The sequence below is a fragment of the Nannobrachium achirus genome (genome assembly GCF_963921795.1).
Source record: "Nannobrachium achirus genome assembly, chromosome: 23".
Classification (NCBI taxonomy): domain Eukaryota; kingdom Metazoa; phylum Chordata; class Actinopteri; order Myctophiformes; family Myctophidae; genus Nannobrachium; species Nannobrachium achirus.
The window spans coordinates 52,857,724-52,881,300 of record NC_137830.1 but is presented as its reverse complement, the minus strand read 5'-3'; the positions used below and the strand labels follow the sequence as shown (position 1 = coordinate 52,881,300).

Sequence of the window (23,577 nt, the reverse complement as noted above, 5' to 3'; positions counted from 1 at the left end):
CAGACCTTAGTGTCAAGCCCTGCTACAAGGGCCGGTCAGTGACCCAAAGGGCCCCCGGGACGCACAACGCCCAGGTCTGGTATGGAGGGTCTCACAACGCCCAGGTCTGGTATGGAGGGTCTCACAACGCCCAGGTCTGGTATGGAGGGTCTCGGCCGAAGCACATAGGGTCAATTTGAGGACTTTTTAATAACTCTAAAATGACATGCAATGCAATGATTTGTTTTCAAGAGACAGCAGCATTACAGAGAACCCCAAAACCTACCACTTCTATACAGAATGGAGCTGGTCTTTTTAAAGAACCCCAAAACCTACCACTTCTATACAGAATGGAGCTGGTCTTTTTAAAGAACCCCAAAACCTACCACTTCTATACAGAACTGAGCTGGTCTTTTTAAAGAACCCCAAAACCTACCACTTCTATACAGAACTGAGCTGGTCTTTTTAAAGAACCCCAAAACCTACCACTTCTATACAGAATGGAGCTGGTCTTTTTAAAAGTAGTTCACAAGTCAAAAACCCCTGGTCACCCCAGTTCTGTTTTATTAACGTCCATCTTTTTGTTCATGCTTTATTTCAGTGGTTCTCAAACTTTGACATTTGAAGGTCTCCCCTTAACTTTGACAGTGTACAAATGGAACCAATGTCAAAATTACAGAATTGTAAGGGTCAATTTAGACCCCCATAAATGAACCTAGAGAGTCTCTCTTCTTTCTATTGTTTTAGAAATTCTTATTTCAGTGGTTGGGGGCATGCGCACAAGTGGCTAAATAAGTCATTTTACACAGAATAAGCCCATTCCCAAGACACAACGCAACCTTTCATGGTTGGATGTGACTTATGGGGGCTGGAAGTGTTACTGTAAATAGCAATAAAGAAACTGTTGGCTGATTGTGAGTTAACCTGAATTTACTCAGTCCCCTTTATTGCATGGGTCAGTGTAGAGCATACGTGAGCAACTGGTGCCCCCTGCAGGTCAATACTGGAACACTGATATGTTATTCATTTCAACTGTTACAATTCCAAACATGCAAACATGACCCGCTTTTCACCACTTTACTTACTTCAGTCTATATTAGTAGCTTAATGACTAGTAGTACATTTGTATTGTCTTTTTTTTTTACGTCCAATGAATTTGTATTTATGTTAATAAATCTTAATGAGTATAACTAAATGCATTTGAAAATAAATAAAACTTTTCAGGATTCCAATTACAACATAGTAAAAAGAGCAGAAGTACAAGCTCCAAACGCGTTGCACGAAGACATTTTGAGCTGCATTCTGAGTGTAGAGGCAGCAAACCAAGGGGAGAGAAGAGAAACATGTAAGACAAGACAGGGTCAAGTTAAAACCATGTATATTTTGTATTAATTAATCAACATCAATACCATATTTCAGTGAATTTGTTTATTTCTTTATGATGTGGGACACATACAATGTGAACTGTGCCATCTTAAGTAAGGGTATTCTGCTAGACACGTAGTGGTGAACCTGAACATGATGCATGGTGAACGTGTCTTAATCTGCTAGACAGCAGCGTGTCTCGGAACACGGCAGAAAACCTCTCCTCTCACCTTAAAACAGAAAACTAACTTACGCTCCTGCTGCAGTCAAAGGCATCAAATAATCAATCAATCAATCAATGGATCAATGGATTTAACTAGAGCTTAGACAAAGGAAAGAGCCTGTCCACCTTCCCAGCAGAACACGTGTAACAAACAGTTGTAAATCTGGCAAAAGAATATGTAGGAAATAAAGAATATTTTTTTTAACCAATTAAGATACATTGTGTTGATTAAAACTATAGTATGGCCGTCTCTAAAAGAGAAGAAGAAAAAAACAATCATATTTACAAATGTAACAAAAACAGCAAATTATGGGAAATTTGCCAAACAAAAAAACAACAACATTCAATTATTGTACAAACTGATTCCCCGATCACAGCATTCCAACAGGAGAAAAAAAGCACTTTATGGCATCTTATAAATTAAGTATTCCATTTTCAACTAAACATCACCTGAATGCTTTCTATCTTTTGTTCACAGGCTTCTATGCTATTTACACGCAGGCAGAAAAAAAAAAACACATTAAACATCACCAACTTGTGAAATACACTTTGCAGTGGATTGTTTTGCTTAAAACGTGTAACATATCATTTCAAAAAGAGGGTAGCACTGTCTGTGACACTAGAAGCATCTCCCATTACTTGGCAATTGAAATCCAGTGCAAGAATAAACGTGTGTCGAGCTTCAAGTGAGACGCCTTGATGGAAGGAGAAAGAAGGAACCAAAAAAACATTCACAGAGTGTTAAAAGAAAAAAACAAAGAAATGAAAGACACTCAGGAGAATTGGAATTGACACGGTCTATTATAGAACATAAAGTGATGTGTGTGTTAAGGATTGAGCACAAGTTGTTGGGTGGTGCAGCAACGTCATCATCAGCCAATAAGTGTACAATCAATAGGTGAGCCCATACAATCAGTGATCAATAGGTGAGCCCATACAATCAGTGAATGTACATTCAAGGAGAACAGAGGAACCTAATTAACCCATTTAGGCCTAGAATTATTGAATGCTTTAACCAGTGAAAAATAGCTTATATATACAAGCTGCTGTGAGCTTGTAGATCTGCTATTTTTGAAAAAAGTCGTGAAAATGTGTGCACATCTTTTAATATATGTATTTTCAAAGCAAACGTTTGTAACTCAAATTTTGCTTCTGGGGGTGGTCCCTGGAACTAAATATTTTGAGATGGGGGTCCCTGGCCAAATAAATATCATTTTGGGCGTCCTTCACATGAAAAGGTTTGAGAGCCACTGACATAGTAGTCTCTCAAGAACAGACAGTGAAAAGGACCTTTTCTTTGACGATGGCTGGCCAGATTGCTGACATAGAAACATAGGGTTTTCAAAAAAACCTTAGGAGGATTCAAAAGACACTTATAGAATCGGGTCAACATTCTAATTTTCACGACTTTTCAAAAATAGCAGATCTACAAGCTCGCAGCGCGGCACCGTGAGCTTGTATATCTGCTGTTTTTCAGCAGTTAAAGCATAAAATAATATTTGAGCGTCTCTGAACCATTTGTTAAAGACATATAAAATTATCTATAAACTGAAAGCAGAAAGATCAGAGAGATAGTGACTGACTTAACTTACTTATGGGTTTAGAGCACATTGGAGCTCTGCATTGGTCTCAACATGGGACTGGGTTTAGAGCACATTAGAGCTCTGCATTGGTCTCAACATGGGACTGGGTTTAGAGCACATTGGAGCTCTGCATTGGTCTCATCATGGGACTGGGTTTAGAGCACATTGGAGCTCTGCATTGGTCTCAACATGGGACTGGGTTTAGAGCACATTGGAGCTCTGCATTGGTCTCAACATGGGACTGGGTTTAGAGCACATTGGAGCTCTGCATTGGTCTCACCATGGGACTGGGTTTAGAGCACATTGGAGCTCTGCATTGGTCTCAACATGGGACTGGGTTTAGAGCACATTGGAGCTCTGCATTGGTCTCAACATGGGACTGGGTTTAGAGCACATTGGAGCTCTACATTGGTCTCAACATGGGACTGGGTTTAGAGCACATTGGAGCTCTGCATTGGTCTCAACATGGGACTGGGTTTAGAGCACATTGGAGCTCTGCATTGGTCTCATCATGGGACTGGGTTTAGAGCACATTGGAGCTCTGCATTGGTCTCAACATGGGACTGGGTTTAGAGCACATTGGAGCTCTACATTGGTCTCAACATGGGACTGGGTTTAGAGCACATTGGAGCTCTGCATTGGTCTCAACATGGGACTGGGTTTAGAGCACATTGGAGCTCTACATTGGTCTCAACATGGGACTGGGTTTAGAGCACATTGGAGCTCTGCATTGGTCTCAACATGGGACTGGGTTTAGAGCACATTGGAGCTCTGCATTGGTCTCAACATGGGACTGGGTTTAGAGCACATTGGAGCTCTGCATTGGTCTCAACATGGGACTGGGTTTAGAGCACATTGGAGCTCTGCATTGGTCTCAACATGGGACTGGGTTTAGAGCACATTGGAGCTCTGCATTGGTCTCAACATGGGACTGGGTTTAGAGCACATTGGAGCTCTACATTGGTCTCACCATGGGACTGGGTTTAGAGCACATTGGAGCTCTGCATTGGTCTCAACATGGGACTGGGTTTAGAGCACATTGGAGCTCTGCATTGGTCTCAACATGGGACTGGGTTTAGAGCACATTGGAGCTCTGCATTGGTCTCAACATGGGACTGGGTTTAGAGCACATTGGAGCTCTACATTGGTCTCAACATGGGACTGGGTTTAGAGCACATTGGAGCTCTGCATTGGTCTCACCATGGGACTGGGTTTAGAGCACATTGGAGCTCTGCATTGGTCTCAACATGGGACTGGGTTTAGAGCACATTGGAGCTCTGCATTGGTCTCAACATGGGACTGGGTTTAGAGCACATTGGAGCTCTGCATTGGTCTCAACATGGGACTGGGTTTAGAGCACATTGGAGCTCTGCATTGGTCTCAACATGGGACTGGGTTTAGAGCACATTGGAGCTCTGCATTGGTCTCAACATGGGACTGGGTTTAGAGCACATTGGAGCTCTGCATTGGTCTCAACATGGGACTGGGTTTAGAGCACATTGGAGCTCTGCATTGGTCTCAACATGGGACTGGGTTTAGAGCACATTGGAGCTCTGCATTGGTCTCAACATGGGACTGGGTTTAGAGCACATTGGAGCTCTACATTGGTCTCAACATGGGACTGGGTTTAGAGCACATTGGAGCTCTGCATTGGTCTCAACATGGGACTGGGTTTAGAGCACATTGGAGCTCTGCATCGGTCTCAACATGGGACTGGGTTTAGAGCACATTGGAGCTCTGCATTGGTCTCAACATGGGACTGGGTTTAGAGCACATTGGAGCTCTGCATTGGTCTCAACATGGGACTGGGTTTAGAGCACATTGGAGCTCTACATTGGTCTCAACATGGGACTGGGTTTAGAGCACATTGGAGCTCTGCATTGGTCTCAACATGGGACTGGGTTTAGAGCACATTGGAGCTCTGCATTGGTCTCAACATGGGACTGGGTTTAGAGCACATTGGAGCTCTGCATTGGTCTCACCATGGGACTGGGTTTAGAGCACATTGGAGCTCTGCATTGGTCTCACCATGGGACTGGGTTTAGAGCACATTGGAGCTCTGCATTGGTCTCAACATGGGACTGGGTTTAGAGCACATTGGAGCTCTACATTGGTCTCACCATGGGACTGGGTTTAGAGCACAATGGAGCTCTGCATTGGTCTCAACATGGGACTGGGTTTAGAGCACATTGGAGCTCTGCATTGGTCTCAACATGGGACTGGGTTTAGAGCACATTGGAGCTCTACATTGGTCTCACCATGGGACTGGGTTTAGAGCACAATGGAGCTCTGCATTGGTCTCAACATGGGACTGGGTTTAGAGCACAGTGGAGCTCTGCATTGGTCTCAACATGGGACTGGGTTTAGAGCACATTGGAGCTCTGCATTGGTCTCAACATGGGACTGGGTTTAGAGCACATTGGAGCTCTGCATTGGTCTCAACATGGGACTGGGTTTAGAGCACATTGGAGCTCTGCATTGGTCTCAACATGGGACTGGGTTTAGAGCACATTGGAGCTCTGCATTGGTCTCAACATGGGACTGGGTTTAGAGCACATTGGAGCTCTGCATTGGTCTCAACATGGGACTGGGTTTAGAGCACATTGGAGCTCTGCATTGGTCTCAACATGGGACTGGGTTTAGAGCACATTGGAGCTCTGCATTGGTCTCAACATGGGACTGGGTTTAGAGCACATTGGAGCTCTGCATTGGTCTCAACATGGGACTGGGTTTAGAGCACATTGGAGCTCTGCATTGGTCTCAACATGGGACTGGGTTTAGAGCACATTGGAGCTCTGCATTGGTCTCAACATGGGACTGGGTTTAGAGCACATTGGAGCTCTACATTGGTCTCAACATGGGACTGGGTTTAGAGCACATTGGAGCTCTACATTGGTCTCAACATGGGACTGGGTTTAGAGCACATTGGAGCTCTGCATTGGTCTCACCATGGGACTGGGTTTAGAGCACATTGGAGCTCTGCATTGGTCTCAACATGGGACTGGGTTTAGAGCACATTGGAGCTCTGCATTGGTCTCAACATGGGACTGGGTTTAGAGCACATTGGAGCTCTACATTGGTCTCAACATGGGACTGGGTTTAGAGCACATTGGAGCTCTGCATTGGTCTCAACATGGGACTGGGTTTAGAGCACATTAGAGCTCTGCATTGGTCTCAACATGGGACTGGGTTTAGAGCACATTGGAGCTCTGCATTGGTCTCAACATGGGACTGGGTTTAGAGCACATTGGAGCTCTGCATTGGTCTCAACATGGGACTGGGTTTAGAGCACATTGGAGCTCTGCATTGGTCTCAACATGGGACTGGGTTTAGAGCACATTGGAGCTCTGCATTGGTCTCAACATGGGACTGGGTTTAGAGCACATTGGAGCTCTGCATTGGTCTCAACATGGGACTGGGCAATGTGGGCAAAACGTAGACTATCACAACACCTTTGACCAAATAACCCTGATATTGATATTATAATATCGCTATTATGATAATATCAACTTAGAAAAATATTTAGCAAAATCTTGTGCTAATCTTTTATTTTTGAAAGTATAAAAATAGGGCTTACGTGATTAAAACCAGTTTGGCCAGTGAAACACTTATGACATATCAGGATATTAAAATAAATATCTAGTCTCAACTCTCATATCACGTTATTGATATAATAAAGACACGTTGCCCAGCCCCTTCTCTCCAACATCTGTATTTACATGTTAAAATGCAAACTCAAAATGTGTCCATATTGTAACGGGTAGAAAGTAAGGTTCACATTTGGTTTCAGGTCAAATTGAAATCATTGTAAAAAAAGATCAATAAAAAAGGGGGGGCAAAAGGGTTATTTCCCTTATCTTATATTTGTAACAGCAGAAATAATAATCTAACGGTGGCTTTGTTAGTCTGATTAAAACATCATTTAATAATTAACAATTTTTCCACAATGAAATTAGTGTGAATCATCAAGCCTTAACCCATTCAGGCCTAGAATTATTGAACGCTTTAACTATTGAAAAATAGCAGATCTACAAGCTCACAGCGCACGCTGCAAGCTTGTAGATCTGCTATTTTTGAAAAAGTCGTGAAAATGTGTGCAAATCTTTGAATATATGTATTTTTAAAGCGAACGTTTGTAACGCAAATTTTGGTCCCTGGAACGAAATATTTTGAGATGGGGGTCCGTGGCCAAATAAATAACATTTTGGGGGTCCTTCACATGAAAAGGTTTGAGAACCACTGACATAGTAGTCTCTCAAGAACAGACCAACTGAGCTCCAGTTGAAGTGAAAAGGACCTTTTCTTTGACGATGGCTGGCCAGATTGCTGACATAGAAACATGGGTTTTTCAAAAAACCTTAGAAGGATTCAAAAGACACTTATAGAATCGCGTCAAAATTCAAATTTTCACCATTTTTCAAAAATAGCAGATCTACAAGCACTGCGCTGTGAGCTTGTATATCTGCTATTCTTCAATAGTTAAAGCATAAAATAATAATTTGTACCCATTCTGAGTGTGTTAAAGTCAGTGTTAATTGGATGTGGGTGATTTCTGATTTGGTGCTCGACTACTGAAAACCCATATGCTTCACCGGGGTCCCCCAGGGCTCCCTACTAGGTCGCTAGGATTTTCTTTGACAACAACCCTCTTCGTCGAAAACAGGTGACCTGCAAGCTCACAAGGGTGCCTTTTCCACCAGCAAAGAACCGGTTCCAGAACCAGTGAAGAACCGGTTCCAGAACCAGTGCCGGTTCAACTTTCTTGGAACCTTGGTTTGTTCTTGTGAAACCGGCTTGCGTTTCCACCAGATTGAACCATGATTGAACAAGAGGAACCAAGGATTTTGTGTTTCCCGTTCAGAACCAACTCCGGTTCTCGGTGGAAAAGCTCACCTCTGGTTCATCCCATAGACGGGAGGAAGAACCTCTGGTTCATCCCATAGACGGGAGAAAGAACCTCTGGTTCATCCCATAGACGGGAGAAAGAACCTCTGGTTCATCCCATAGACAGGAGAAAGAACCGGAACCGGTTCTTTGCAGGTGGAAAAGGCCCTAAGGTTGCGCTGCGATGTGTTTTGTGAGCTTGTGGATCATGTATTTTTTTGGTCGGATGTTTGCCAGAGAATAAGGACTTGTAGGGTTCGTTGTGGTTAAGTTCAACCAGGTAAGGTCAAACTGTAGACGACTGGCGACACCGTTTTGGGGGTTGTACTATAATATACTACGGTAATCATCAACGTTTTGGGGGTTGTACTATAATATACTACGGTAATCATCAACGTTTTGGGGGTTGTACTATAATATACTACGGTAATCATCAAAAGGCTTTTCTCTCTCATGAGTCTTCCTTCCCTTTGGGTCACTACTGGATGTCCTCAACGTAGTTGGCAGGGTACAGGCCCAGCTGTCCGTCTTTGAGACGCCCTTTGCACCAGCCCTGGTCGTCTTCGTTGCCTATCTTGGTCAGCTCGTCGCCTGGAGAAGCAAAAGAGGAACATGTTCTTTGTTTAGGCTGGGCCCTTTCAAGGCTTCCCTGACAATCCACCTTTCAGGAGGCCAGAGGCGAAGGGTTAGTGAACACCCCCCCCCCCCATTTATTTTATTGATATTTTATAATTGCATGGAATGTAGTTCTTTAGTCTATACATATAATAGTATTTTATAATTGCATTAAATGTTGTTCTTGTTACTAACATGGGTTTTTCAAAAAACCTTAGAAGGATTTAGAAGACACGTATAGAATGGGGTAAAAATAAAGTTCAAAAGTAGCAGATCTACAAGCTCGTGGCACGGTGAGCTTGTATATCTGCTATTTTTTTAATAGTTAAAGCATAAAATCATGCGTAGTAATGCGTTCCCGGTCTTAACTCACCCACTGCATATGTCGAGTTTGACGAGCTATAGTTATGGGTCCACTCTGCGTATGACGAATATGACGAGCGATCAATTAGCTTTAATAACTATAAAACAAAAAAGTATGATCGCCGATTCGCCGTCCATAGCGCTCTGTGGACCCGCCCTATTCACAAAAAACGGATCTGGATGTTCCAGAACGGAAATGGGGGGGCGGGACAACGACGCCTGTATCCTGTCTGCCGAAATGTCATCCGGTTCAATGTTGTGCAACACCAGCGTGGCGGTCCGTCGGTTTCGCTTTGAGCGATGGAAGGCTGTAGTGCTTTGTTGCTTACCCTGCCTGGATCGTATTGTGAATGCAATCGGTGAACCATCGCGCAATGGATTCGCGCGCGCGCCCACGTTAAAGGTAGGCAAAATCCTGGCGGTGTGGACCATTAGAAGGGTCTTAAAAATAGCGGTGGGTGAGTTAATGGGTTTAAGAACATCCATGTACGTGTAGTCAATCCAGGAGGAGGTACAACGTTTGCATTAAAGGACCTACACCATGAATTTTCACTTTTTCTATTTTAAAACCTTTTTTTGGGGTCCCACTGGCACCTTCTATCCTCACAAAGTCCTATTTCTGTACATTGTGTCTTTCTCTGGTTTTGGGAAGACAGAGATGAAAAGCTTTCCACAGGTTCTCAGAACAGTGCTGTTCTGAGAGTTGATCCGTGTGACGTCACACGGATTCCCGTTTTTTTTTTCAGAGTAAAAAAAAAAAAAATTTCAAACATTTTTTTTTTCAAATTTTTTTTTTTCAAAACTTTTTTTTTTCAAAAAAATGCAATGCAGTCAAAAATTATTTTTTTCAAAAAAAAATTTTTTTTCAAAAAACTTTTTTTTCAAAAACGTTTTTTTTTCAAAAAACTTTGAAAATTTTTTTTTTTCAAAACTTTTTTCAAAAACGTTTTTTTTTTCAAAAAACTTTTTTTTTCAAAAATTCTTTTTTTTTTCAAAAAACTTTTTCTTTTTCAAAAAACTTTTTCTTTTTCAAAAAACTTTTTCTTTTTCAAAAAACGTCTTTTTTTTCTGGAAAAACCCCACTAGATGCGCCCCTGAGCAAACAGAGGCCGTTTTGGTATTGCAGCTGGAGAGCCTCATTATAGTAGAGCTAGAACAAACAAAAAGAATGGTCAGAGTGTTTGTTGAGGGTTAAAACCTGTCTAAGACTCAATTTTGAGCATATATTTATACAAAAAATATAGTTTTAAAAGCATGGTGTAGGCCCTTTAAATGTGGTGCGTACCCGCTTTGAAGCTGAGCTCGTCCTGCTCTGCCCCTCGTAGTCGTACAGTGATTAGGGTTAGGGTTTAAACCCTCGTAGTCGTACAGTGATTAGGGTTAGGGTTTAGGGTTAGGGTTTAAACCCTCGTAGTCGTACAGTGATTAGGGTTAGGGTTTAGGGTTAGGGTTTAAACCCTCGTAGTCGTACAGTGATTAGGGTTTAGGGTTAGGGTTTAAACCCTCGTAGTCGTACAGTGATTAGGGTTAGGGTTTAGGGTTAGGGTTTAAACCCTCGTAGTCGTACAGTGATTAAATGTGGTGCGTACCCGCTTTGAAGCTGAGCTCGTCCTGCTCTGCCCCTCGTAGTCGTACAGTGATTAGGGTTAGGGTTTAAACCCTCGTAGTCGTACAGTGATTAGGGTTAGGGTTTAGGGTTAGGGTTTAAACCCTCGTAGTCGTACAGTGATTAGGGTTAGGGTTTAAACCCTCGTAGTCGTACAGTGATTAGGGTTAGGGTTTAAACCCTCGTAGTCGTACAGTGATTAGGGTTAGTGTTTAGGGTTAGGGTTTAAACCCTCGTACCCGCTTTGAAGCTGAGCTCGTCCTGCTCCTGCCCCTCGTAGTCGTACAGCGCCCTGACGGGCACCGCCACGGCCGGGGACGCCGGCTCCTCCTCAAACGGGTTGCTGTCGCCGTTGGTGGAGAAAGGGTTGGCGCCGCCCGTGTCCTCGTCCGACCAATCGGCAGTCTTCTCTACGCTGCTGACACTGTGATTGGTGGAAAGAAGAAGAGTTTGTCAGAGAGCGGGTTAGTGAATCCAAACAACAGCTGGTGGTGTGTCCAACCCATGGCTGGGGACCCACCGACAGGACAGCCCAGGACGCCCCGCCCGGCCCGGTGAGAGAGAAGCAGGAAGGAGAGGTAAAGAGTTAGAAAAAAAACACGCACAAATACAACACCAGACACAGTTAGGGTTAGGGTAACCCACTAACCCTAACCCTACAACACCAGACACAGTTATTCAAAACAAGCACAAACGATAAGCCCAAAAAAGCAAGTTCAAAATCCACTGGAGATGGCCTGCGGGAAGATGCGTTTGTTTTTCCCAGTCCAGCGTAAATGAGTGTAAAAACCATGCTGGTGTGTGTGTGTGACATGGTGTGTGTGACATGGTGTGTGTGTGACAATGTGACATGGTGTGTGTGACATGGTGTGTGTGACAATGTGACATGGTGTGTGTGACATGGCCGGTGCAAGGCAAGCAGCAGCCGGTGAACCCAATGTGCTCACTTGGTGCTCAGAAGGACACAAACATACTGTAAGTGCTGAGGTCCACTCCAGGCAACACGACAAGACAACACAACGTGACAACAGAACACACATGAACCATACATCAGAGCCACAGGACCAAGAGGAGACCAAAGCAAGGCCAAAATCACTGTTGCAAAATGCACGATTGGGTTTTGTTTTTAATATCGGTTGTTGCCCACAAGAGGGCGCCAAACACACACCAATGAAAACGTTGGACTAATGATGCAGCACACACACAGCATTCTACAGTCAGACCTGCTCACACTGTCTGAGAGCCACTTAGAAAACAGCAGATCTACAAGCGCACAACTGGTCTGGATGAGACGTGAGCTTGTAGACCTGCTATTTTTGAACAGATTTATGACATCATCCCCACATGAGGGATGACATGTTGAATGTGTCTCAATATCCCCAACAGGATGACTATTTTAAAGTGCATTTCAGGAAGAACTGACACAAGAGGTGATCCACTTATCCCATGATATTATCAATAAATGAATGAAGGAAGGAAATTATAGACAAATTGCAATTACGCAAGATTAGGTGTTTTGATACATGATTAAGATTCATGAGATCAGGTGAGGCTTAGATTCAGATCTGACTGTAAAAACAAAAACAAGACGAGCACCCATGACAGACAAACGCGTGCACGAGAGCACGTCACACACTTGATTGACAGGTGGGATTTGACGGACAGACGCTCATTGGGTTTGTGCCAGCGGTGGTATAAGTATACTACTGAGTACAGGAATTATTTTATACTTTAGCTATTGAAAAATAGCAGATATACAAGCTCACAGAGAGCTTGTAGATCTGCTATTTTTGAAAAAACGTGAAAAATGTGTGCAAATCTTTGAATATATATATATATATTTTTTAACGCTAACGTTTGTAACTCAAATTTCGCTTCTGGGGGTCCCTGCAACTAAATATTTTGAGATGGGGGTCCGTGGCCAAATACATATCATTTTGGGGGTCCTTCACATGAAAAAGTTTGAGCACCACTGACATGGAAACATGGGTTTTTCAAAAAAATCTTAGAAGCATTTAGAGGACACTTATAGAATCGGTTCAAAATATTCAAAGACTTGCACACATTTCACGATTTTTCAAAAATAGCAGATCTACATGTTTTTGTCACATTGTAGTAAATGCTCCGTTACAAGCAAAAGTACAGCATTCAATTTCAAAAGTAAAAGAGCATCTCAATATACTTAAGAGTACTCATTATGCAGATGGCCCCTCACAAACTATCATTTCATTGGATTAGTAATTAGTAATGAATTCATGTTCATCACATTAATGTTGCAGAAGGTAATTATAATGGTGGGTCAGATTTTAATTCAACAGCTTAAAGGGAAACTTTGTGTTTTTTTTTACAACAGGGGTTTGTATTTTAGGTTGTAATTAGAGAAAAGAAAAATTAGTGTTAAAACGTTTTCATTTACTGCTTTTTATCGTTTTAGCGATTTTAATGACATTGATTTCAGTGGTGGGGGGCGGGGCATGCAAGTGGCTAAATATGTATTTTTAGACACAATAAGCCCATTCCCAAGATGCACCACAATCTTTCATGGGCAGATATGACTTATGGGGGCTGGTAGTGATACTGTAAATACTAAATAGTAATAAAGAAATTGACGGCTTATTGTGTCTAAAAAGACACATTTAGGCACATGCACACATGCCCCCATGCACTGAAATCAAAGTCATTCAAATTCCTAAAACAATAGAAAGAAGTAAATGAAAATATTTAAACACTCATATTTACATTTCTCTAGTGACAACCTAAATATGAACCCTTTGTTGTAAAAAAACAAAACAAAGTTGTCCTTTAACCTAGAATAATCATCATTTATCACTGATTGATGTTTTCAAGTATAATCCACAACTGCAAAGTTAACTAATGCTGTCAAACAGTGGAGTAAAACATGAAAGTTAACTAATGCTATCAAACAGTGGAGTAAAACATGAAAGTTAACTAATGCTATCAAACAGTGGAGTAAAACATGAAAGTTAACTAATGCTATCAAACAGTGGAGTAAAACAAAGTTAACTAATGCTATCAAATAGTGGAGTAAAACAAAGTTAACTAACACTATCAAATAGTGGAGTAAAACAAAGTTAACTAATGCTATCAAACAGTGGAGTAAAACAAAGTTAACTAACGCTATCAAATAGTGAAGTAAAACAAAGTTAACTAATGCTATCAAACAGTGGAGTAAAACATGAAAGTTAACTAATGCTATCAACAGTGGAGTAAAACATGAAAGTTAACTAATGCTATCAAACAGTGGAGTAAAACATGAAAGTTAACTAATGCTATCAAACAGTGGAGTAAAACAAAGTTAACTAACGCTATCAAACAGTGGAGTAAAACATGAAAGTTAACTAATGCTATCAAACAGTGGAGTAAAACAAAGTTAACTAATGCTATCAAACAGTGGAGTAAAACATGAAAGTTAACTAATGCTATCAAACAGTGGAGTAAAACAAAGTTAACTAACGCTATCAAACAGTGGAGTAAAACATGAAAGTTAACTAATGCTATCAAATAGTGGAGTAAAACATTAAAGTTAACTAATGCTATCAAACAGTGGAGTAAAACAAAGTTAACTAATGCTATCAAACAGTGGAGTAAAACAAAGTTAACTAATGCTATCAAACAGTGGAGTAAAACATTAAAGTTAACTAATGCTATCAAACAGTGGAGTAAAACAAAGTTAACTAATGCTATCAAATAGTGGAGTAAAACAAAGTTAACTAATGCTATCAAACAGTGGAGTAAAACATGAAAGTTAACTAATGCTATCAAACAGTGGAGTAAAACATGAAAGTTAACTAATGCAATCAAACAGTGGAGTAAAACAAAGTTAACTAATGCTATCAAACAGTTGAGTAAAACAAAGTTAACTAATGCTATCAAACAGTGGAGTAAAACATTAAAGTTAACTAATGCTATCAAACAGTGGAGTAAAACATTAAAGTTAACTAATGCTATCAAACAGTGGAGTAAAACATTAAAGTTAACTAATGCTATCAAATAGTGGAGTAAAACATTAAAGTTAACTAATGCTATCAAACAGTGGAGTAAAACAAAGTTAACTAATGCTATCAAATAGTGGAGTAAAACAAAGTTAACTAATGCTATCAAACAGTGGAGTAAAACATGAAAGTTAACTAATGCTATCAAACAGTGGAGTAAAACATGAAAGTTAACTAATGCAATCAAACAGTGGAGTAAAACAAAGTTAACTAATGCTATCAAACAGTTGAGTAAAACAAAGTTAACTAATGCTATCAAACAGTGGAGTAAAACATTAAAGTTAACTAATGCTATCAAACAGTGGAGTAAAACATTAAAGTTAACTAATGCTATCAAACAGTGGAGTAAAACATTAAAGTTAACTAATGCTATCAAATAGTGGAGTAAAACATTAAAGTTAACTAATGCTATCAAACAGTGGAGTAAAACATTAAAGTTAACTAATGCTATCAAATAGTGGAGTAAAACATTAAAGTTAACTAATGCTATCAAATAGTGGAGTAAAACATTAAAGTTAACTAATGCTATCAAATAGTGGAGTAAAACAAAGTTAACTAACGCTATCAAATAGTGGAGTAAAACATAGTTAACTAATGCTATCAAACAGTGGAGTAAAACATGAAAGTTAACTAATGCTATCAAACAGTGGAGTAAAACATGAAAGTTAACTAATGCTAAGTTAACTAATGCTATCAAACAGTGGAGTAAAACATGAAAGTTAACTAATGCTATCAAACAGTTGAGTAAAACAAAGTTAACTAACGCTATCAAATAGTGGAGTAAAACAAAGTTAACTAATGCTATCAAACAGTGGAGTAAAACAAAGTTAACTAACGCTATCAAATAGTGGAGTAAAACAAAGTTAACTAATGCTATCAAACAGTGGAGTAAAACATGAAAGTTAACTAATAGTATCAAACAGTGGAGTAAAACAAAGTTAACTAATGCTATCAAACAGTGGAGTAAAACAAAGTTAACTAATGCTATCAAATAGTGGAGTAAAACAAAGTTAACTAATGCTATCAAACAGTGGAGTAAAACATGAAAGTTAACTAATGCTATCAAACAGTGGAGTAAAACAAAGTTAACTAATGCTATCAAACAGTGGAGTAAAACATGAAAGTTAACTAATGCTATCAAACAGTGGAGTAAAACAAAGTTAACTAATGCTATCAAACAGTGGAGTAAAACAAAGTTAACTAATGCTATCAAACAGTGGAGTAAAACAATGTTAACTAATGCTATCAAACAGTTGAGTAAAACAAAGTTAACTAATGCTATCAAACAGTGGAGTAAAACATTAAAGTTAACTAATGCTATCAAACAGTGGAGTAAAACATTAAAGTTAACTAATGCTATCAAACAGTGGAGTAAAACATTAAAGTTAACTAATGCTATCAAATAGTGGAGTAAAACATTAAAGTTAACTAATGCTATCAAATAGTGGAGTAAAACATTAAAGTTAACTAATGCTATCAAATAGTGGAGTAAAACAAAGTTAACTAATGCTATCAAATAGTGGAGTAAAACAAAGTTAACTAATGCTATCAAACAGTGGAGTAAAACAAAGTTAACTAATGCTATCAAACAGTGGAGTAAAACAAAGTTAACTAATGCTATCAAACAGTGGAGTAAAACATTAAAGTTAACTAATGCTATCAAACAGTGGAGTAAAACAAAGTTAACTAATGCTATCAAATAGTGGAGTAAAACAAAGTTAACTAATGCTATCAAACAGTGGAGTAAAACATGAAAGTTAACTAATGCTATCAAACAGTGGAGTAAAACATGAAAGTTAACTAATGCAATCAAACAGTGGAGTAAAACAAAGTTAACTAATGCTATCAAACAGTTGAGTAAAACAAAGTTAACTAATGCTATCAAACAGTGGAGTAAAACATTAAAGTTAACTAATGCTATCAAACAGTGGAGTAAAACATTAAAGTTAACTAATGCTATCAAACAGTGGAGTAAAACATTAAAGTTAACTAATGCTATCAAATAGTGGAGTAAAACATTAAAGTTAACTAATGCTATCAAACAGTGGAGTAAAACATTAAAGTTAACTAATGCTATCAAATAGTGGAGTAAAACATTAAAGTTAACTAATGCTATCAAATAGTGGAGTAAAACATTAAAGTTAACTAATGCTATCAAATAGTGGAGTAAAACAAAGTTAACTAACGCTATCAAATAGTGGAGTAAAACATAGTTAACTAATGCTATCAAACAGTGGAGTAAAACATGAAAGTTAACTAATGCTATCAAACAGTGGAGTAAAACATGAAAGTTAACTAATGCTAAGTTAACTAATGCTATCAAACAGTGGAGTAAAACATGAAAGTTAACTAATGCTATCAAACAGTTGAGTAAAACAAAGTTAACTAACGCTATCAAATAGTGGAGTAAAACAAAGTTAACTAATGCTATCAAACAGTGGAGTAAAACAAAGTTAACTAACGCTATCAAATAGTGGAGTAAAACAAAGTTAACTAATGCTATCAAACAGTGGAGTAAAACATGAAAGTTAACTAATAGTATCAAACAGTGGAGTAAAACAAAGTTAACTAATGCTATCAAACAGTGGAGTAAAACAAAGTTAACTAATGCTATCAAATAGTGGAGTAAAACAAAGTTAACTAATGCTATCAAACAGTGGAGTAAAACATGAAAGTTAACTAATGCTATCAAACAGTGGAGTAAAACAAAGTTAACTAATGCTATCAAACAGTGGAGTAAAACATGAAAGTTAACTAATGCTATCAAACAGTGGAGTAAAACAAAGTTAACTAATGCTATCAAACAGTGGAGTAAAACAAAGTTAACTAATGCTATCAAACAGTGGAGTAAAACAATGTTAACTAATGCTATCAAACAGTTGAGTAAAACAAAGTTAACTAATGCTATCAAACAGTGGAGTAAAACATTAAAGTTAACTAATGCTATCAAACAGTGGAGTAAAACATTAAAGTTAACTAATGCTATCAAACAGTGGAGTAAAACATTAAAGTTAACTAATGCTATCAAATAGTGGAGTAAAACATTAAAGTTAACTAATGCTATCAAATAGTGGAGTAAAACATTAAAGTTAACTAATGCTATCAAATAGTGGAGTAAAACAAAGTTAACTAACGCTATCAAATAGTGGAGTAAAACATGAAAGTTAACTAATGCTATCAAACAGTGGAGTAAAACATGAAAGTTAACTAATGCTATCAAACAGTGGAGTAAAACATGAAAGTTAACTAATGCTATCAAACAGTGGAGTAAAACATGAAAGTTAACTAATGCTATCAAACAGTGGAGTAAAACATGAAAGTTAACTAATGCTATCAAACAGTGGAGTAAAACAAAGTTAACTAATGCTATCAAACAGTGGAGTAAAACAAAGTTAACTAATGCTATCAAACAGTGGAGTAAAACAATGTTAACTAATGCTATCAAACAGTTGAGTAAAACAAAGTTAACTAATGCTATCAAACAGTGGAGTAAAACATTAAAGTTAACTAATGCTATCAAACAGTGGAGTAAAACATTAAAGTTAACTAATGCTATCAAACAGTGGAGTAAAACATTAAAGTTAACTAATGCTATCAAATAGTGGAGTAAAACATTAAAGTTAACTAATGCTATCAAATAGTGGAGTAAAACATTAAAGTTAACTAATGCTATCAAATAGTGGAGTAAAACAAAGTTAACTAACGCTATCAAATAGTGGAGTAAAACATGAAAGTTAACTAATGCTATCAAACAGTGGAGTAAAACATGAAAGTTAACTAATGCTATCAAACAGTGGAGTAAAACATGAAAGTTAACTAATGCTATCAAACAGTGGAGTAAAACATGAAAGTTAACTAATGCTATCAAACAGTGGAGTAAAACATGAAAGTTAACTAATGCTATCAAACAGTGGAGTAAAACATTAAAGTTAACTAATGCTATCAAACAGTGGAGTAAAACATTAAAGTTAACTAATGCTATCAAATAGTGGAGTAAAACATTAAAGTTAACTAATGCTATCAAACAGTGGAGTAAAACATTAAAGTTAACTAATGCTATCAAATAGTGGAGTAAAACATTAAAGTTAACTAATGCTATCAAATAGTGGAGTAAAACATTAAAGTTAACTAATGCTATCAAACAGTGGAGTAAAACATTAAAGTTAACTAATGCTATCAAACAGTGGAGTAAAACATTAAAGTTAACTAATGCTATCAAACAGTGGAGTAAAACATTAAAGTTAACTAATGCTATCAAACAGTGGAGTAAAACATTAAAGTTAACTAATGCTATCAAATAGTGGAGTAAAACATTAAAGTTAACTAATGCTATCAAACAGTGGAGTAAAACATTAAAGTTAACTAATGCTATCAAATAGTGGAGTAAAACATTAAAGTTAACTAATGCTATCAAATAGTGGAGTAAAACATTAAAGTTAACTAATGCTATCAAATAGTGGAGTAAAACAAAGTTAACTAACGCTATCAAATAGTGGAGTAAAACAAAGTTAACTAACGCTATCAAACAGTAAAACATTAAAGTTCCTCAAAACAGTAACAAAAGTATACAGTAGCACTTAGGAGTAAAAGTGCTTTGTTACTTTCCACCACTGGGTGGGGGTTTTGTGCATGATGCCATTCCAGCGACCATGCAGCGCAATGCACAGCCTTGGGGAAATGGGGGAGTGTGTGTGGGAGGGGGAGGGGGGGGGGTGCTGAACAATAAAGCAGGAAGGAGGCTAAGCAGCAGCGATGGAGAGGAAGGAGTCACACCCACCCGACCCGCGGGAAGGTTATTAGAAGGAAAACACAAACAAACACGGAAGATGTCTGGAAAAGAGGTGACGTCTCGGACGGCGCAGCCCCGACCTGGAATGCCACGATTTATACACTTCGTCGCACCACGGGGTTGCGCGCCTAAAAATAGACAATCTGCGAGCTCAGAGCGCGTCTCGGACACGGCGCGTTCAGGCTATTTGTGGCGCGTGGCTCTGTCGTACGACGAAGCATACAAGCGGGGCTGGAAGTGACCTACGGGGTTCTCTGGGCAGAATTCTTGCATTGTGTAACTCTATGATGATATGAGATGTCATACCAGGAATTCTTGCATTATGTTTTGTGTTTTAAGAAAATGATTTGTGGAAAATAAAGGCTTATGACGTTCAAATGTTTTGCTCAACAAGAAACAATGTCTCTCATTGGCTTATGGCATCTGTATTTGTATAAAGCCATACTTTGGGAGATTGTCCTCGCTACATCTCAGCATTCCACTGAACCCTATCACAACCAATCTGAGTGGTTTCCCCACTTTTAAAAGGTGCCAACGGTTAACTCTGAGTTTGGTAGATCTGCTTTTAGCTTTGGAATGACTTGCAGACTACACTGATGTCGAACCACTCTTAGACCTTTGATTCGCTTTAGATCTCTGGTGTAATCGTTTTTAATTTGGTCTTGGTGTATCTATTCTATATTAGGCAAATATTAGGCAATTTAAGCAGCCTGTTTCTACAACCGCGACAAGAGGCAGGCCTACGGCTGCTATGACGTAGCAGTCAAAATCGTTAAGCAAACAGCCGTCGGTTACGGCGTCCCACACTTTGTCCTGAACTCTTTGGTTCCCATGGCGACGCGACTATGCAGCAGGCGTTGTAGCCACAGCGTGGAAAGGGACCTTCTGGCGTAGTACAGACGGCTGCGACGGCGGCAGGTTGATCTATCGAGCGCTGATCATTTCCGGTTACCGTTGTCATCTGCCGTATCCCTCCATAGCTTAAATTGCCTATTAGAAATGTTGTGTATTTGCCGATGGAACCCAAGGTGAGCAGACATGCGAGCTTACAAAGGACGACATTGTGAAGAGCTTTGGGTCTAAATCATAGACTGTAGAAAAATATGGACGGCGCGACACCATTGCTTTCTATGCAGCGTAAATGAGGTTTTCTTGTCCCTTGTATGGGTGTCGCCATCATTGTTTGAAAGGTACCCCAGGAATCATAAGGAATGCTATTGGCTGCCAACGGTCACGTGGAACTAGGGGTGTGAAAGAATATTCTTTATTCGAATATTCGTTCGAATGTTAACAATAAAAGAATATTCGAAAGTAAAATCTTGAGCTTCGAATTAATTTATATTTAATTAAAAAAAATCTACCGCACTTCTCGCGAGATTCTGGGCGCATGGAACGTTAAAAGGTCCCTGGTCTCGCAAGGCAGAAGTCTCCATTAGCTGCTGCAAAAGTGGGCTGATCTACAAGTCCACAATGCGTCGCTGATCCAATACGCTGTGGGCTTGTACATTAAGGGTGCCTATTTAGCAACACCGTCATACGGCGAAGAATAAACCTCCAGCTGCTTAACTTTCCATTCACACTGTCACTGCATGGCCGTCGTCCTCTCCGTGCAGGGGAGGGGAGCTCTCTCCATTCCGACGGTGGAGAGATGCACTCGCCTTGCAGTGCTTTTAAACTTGATTCAGAATGATTAACGAGTCTATCTGAAACGGGCGACGCATTTGGTAGTGACGGGAAGCCGGACAACGAGACTTCTCCACCGAAAAACACAAAGCATGGATTTCTTCTCTCACGAGTTATTCTCCCCGCACGCAGCCACGGTAAAACTCCCTCCGTCACACTCTTGTAGAAGTTGTAGACTACCTAATTTGTTTCAAACCAAAACATACTCCATTGGTGTGATTATAATTGCTCGTTTCATGTCGTGGCTGTTCCAACTCCATCACAGGCTGCTGCTGTGAGTGTGACGCTTCGCAACGACGATGCTATGCTGGCAGCTGCGTGCACACAGACATCAAACGGGGCTTGAGCCCCTGCCCTTTTAAGAGAGAATTGTCCGCCAAAATGCCCTTTTAGAAATGTCAGCCCCTGCCTCTCTTAACATTCTTTGCACGGCACGTCCCTGACCAACGCGGACCTGGCTGCACGACCGCGACTGTCTCTACAGTTTACAGTTTAGGCATTTTAGCAGATGCTTTTAATCCAAAGCGATTTACAATAAGCAGATAACACATCACAATAATAAACACGTTAATATGTCAGTACACAAACAGCAATATAACAATGCAAATAAAATAAATAATTAAAGAAAAAGGTTTCTTAAAAAAAAAAGAAAAAAAAAAGATTAGAATAAACAGCTTCGAATTGCGAATGCTTCGAATTATTCGATATTTTCGAATATTCGAATTTATTCGAATCAACGGTGGATTTTCGGCCGAATATTCGAATGCTATTTTTGGCACATTTTCACAGCCCTACGTGGAACCGCAGGGATACATGGGAGAATGTGGTCGGAGCCTCCCGAAATACAGCACACGAAGAAGAACACAGCCGGCTGGTATCAGCTCCTCCCCCCCCCCCCGCAAATCTATCATCAAGTCTAACATAAATGGGACCATATTTGCACAAAACGCATAACATAGTGATTGAAAGGGAGTCTTTCACTAGCGACAGGAACCATAAAGTATTTATGACAACGTTTATTAAGGTTAGAAAATCAAAGGGGAAGACGAATAGGGTCCAATGTAGACACATTCTTTTTGGTACCTCGCAGGGGGGAAAACAGCGCAACTAGCGGCCAATCATAGGAACTTTGACTTCCGTGTTTGCTTCAGATAAAATCCTGGCAACGACACGCCTGGTCTGAGTGGGCTGTGCTGTTCCACGCCTGGTCTAAATAAACAAAGGGTGATTCTAGGAAGGTGAGGAAAGGCTGCAAGGCTGCTAAGATCCTAATCAGACACAACACCAGGTTAAAGAGAGAGGGAGGGGGAGGGGGGATCTTTTTGCTCCTGTTTCACCAACGTTTTCACTTCTGCTTTATTCACACTGATGTGGTTGGCCGTGCTCCGCTCCTCCTCCTCCTCCTCCACCTCTTCCTCCTCCATCTCCATCTCCTCCTCCTCCTCCTCCGCGTCCTCCTCCTCCTCAAAGGGGTTCGATCCTGTTGGTGCTGTTTTAGTCGGCACCGTCAGGCTGACAACACGGACACACAGGTTAAGACAAGGGTTGTGCGACACAGAGACACACACACACACACATAAAAGGAAAACGAACAATTCACTCCCAGCTTCTCATCACATGCTGGACCTGTTGGTTCAAACTGGACCTGTTGGTTCAAACTGGACCTGTTGGTTCAAACTGGACCTGTTGGTTCAAACTGCACCTGATGGTTCAAAGGGTGCAGCCCACAAGAGGTGCGTTTGGAAATACGCCCTGAGAGTCCCTGGCACACAGAAAAACAACAGGGTTTTCAGATGTGGGGAGGAGCAGCAGCCTGGCGAGTCCAGACAAGCCCACCGGGTTGTGCAAGGACACAACAACACTCAGGACTCTTACGTTAAGAGTCATGTAATCCAGTTATGACTCATGAATGATACAAAGATATGACTCTTAAGTTAAGAGTCATGTAATCCAGTTATGACTCATGAATGATACAAAGATATGACTGTTGGAACGGAGACTAAAACCAGTTCAGACATCCTGGGACTACGGAGCGTACGGATGTAAACAACACAACTGAAAATAGGTTTGTTTTACATTGAAAAGAAGAAGAAGAAAAAAAAGGAAACGTCTGACAGAAACATTAAGTGACGTATTGTGTTAAAGGGGCCACACAATGCTTTTAAAAATGTATATGTTATATAAATATTGGTCCATAATACGGTTTTATACAGGTTTTATACAGGTTTTATACAGGTTTTATTAACAGGTTTTATTAACAGGTTTTATACAGGTTTTATTAACAGGTTTTATACAGGTTTTATACAGGTTTTAGCCTAAACAACCACTCAGATATTGAAATGTCATGTTCTGTCTGTCTCGAATTCCAAGCCATTTCAGATGCAATGTCAAAATGACCTTTGTTGGCAACGGGGCGCTGTCTTTGGGCAAAAATTGGAACAATACTGAAAAGATACCATGGCACCATGCTATAA

General features: G+C 39.8%; 1 protein-coding gene across 2 annotated transcripts in view; it reads right to left on the bottom strand.

Moving 5' to 3' along the window:
• Nucleotides 1–6,472: 6,472 nt before the first annotated feature.
• pacsin2 (protein kinase C and casein kinase substrate in neurons 2) overlaps nucleotides 6,473–23,577 on the bottom strand; it is a 102,525-nt gene continuing 85,420 nt past the window's right edge. Inside the window, exons 9-11 of one of the 2 annotated variants that reach the window (XM_080754036.1) lie at nucleotides 22,445–22,615; nucleotides 10,858–11,042; nucleotides 6,473–8,625 (exon numbers count right to left, since the gene is read on the bottom strand). In XM_080754036.1, the coding sequence (XP_080610162.1) occupies nucleotides 8,513–8,625; nucleotides 10,858–11,042; nucleotides 22,445–22,615 (469 nt within the window). In that variant the 3' untranslated portion in view covers nucleotides 6,473–8,512. The remainder of the gene's footprint in view (nucleotides 8,626–10,857; nucleotides 11,043–22,444; nucleotides 22,616–23,577) is intronic. The other variant, XM_080754037.1, reaches the window with a different exon arrangement.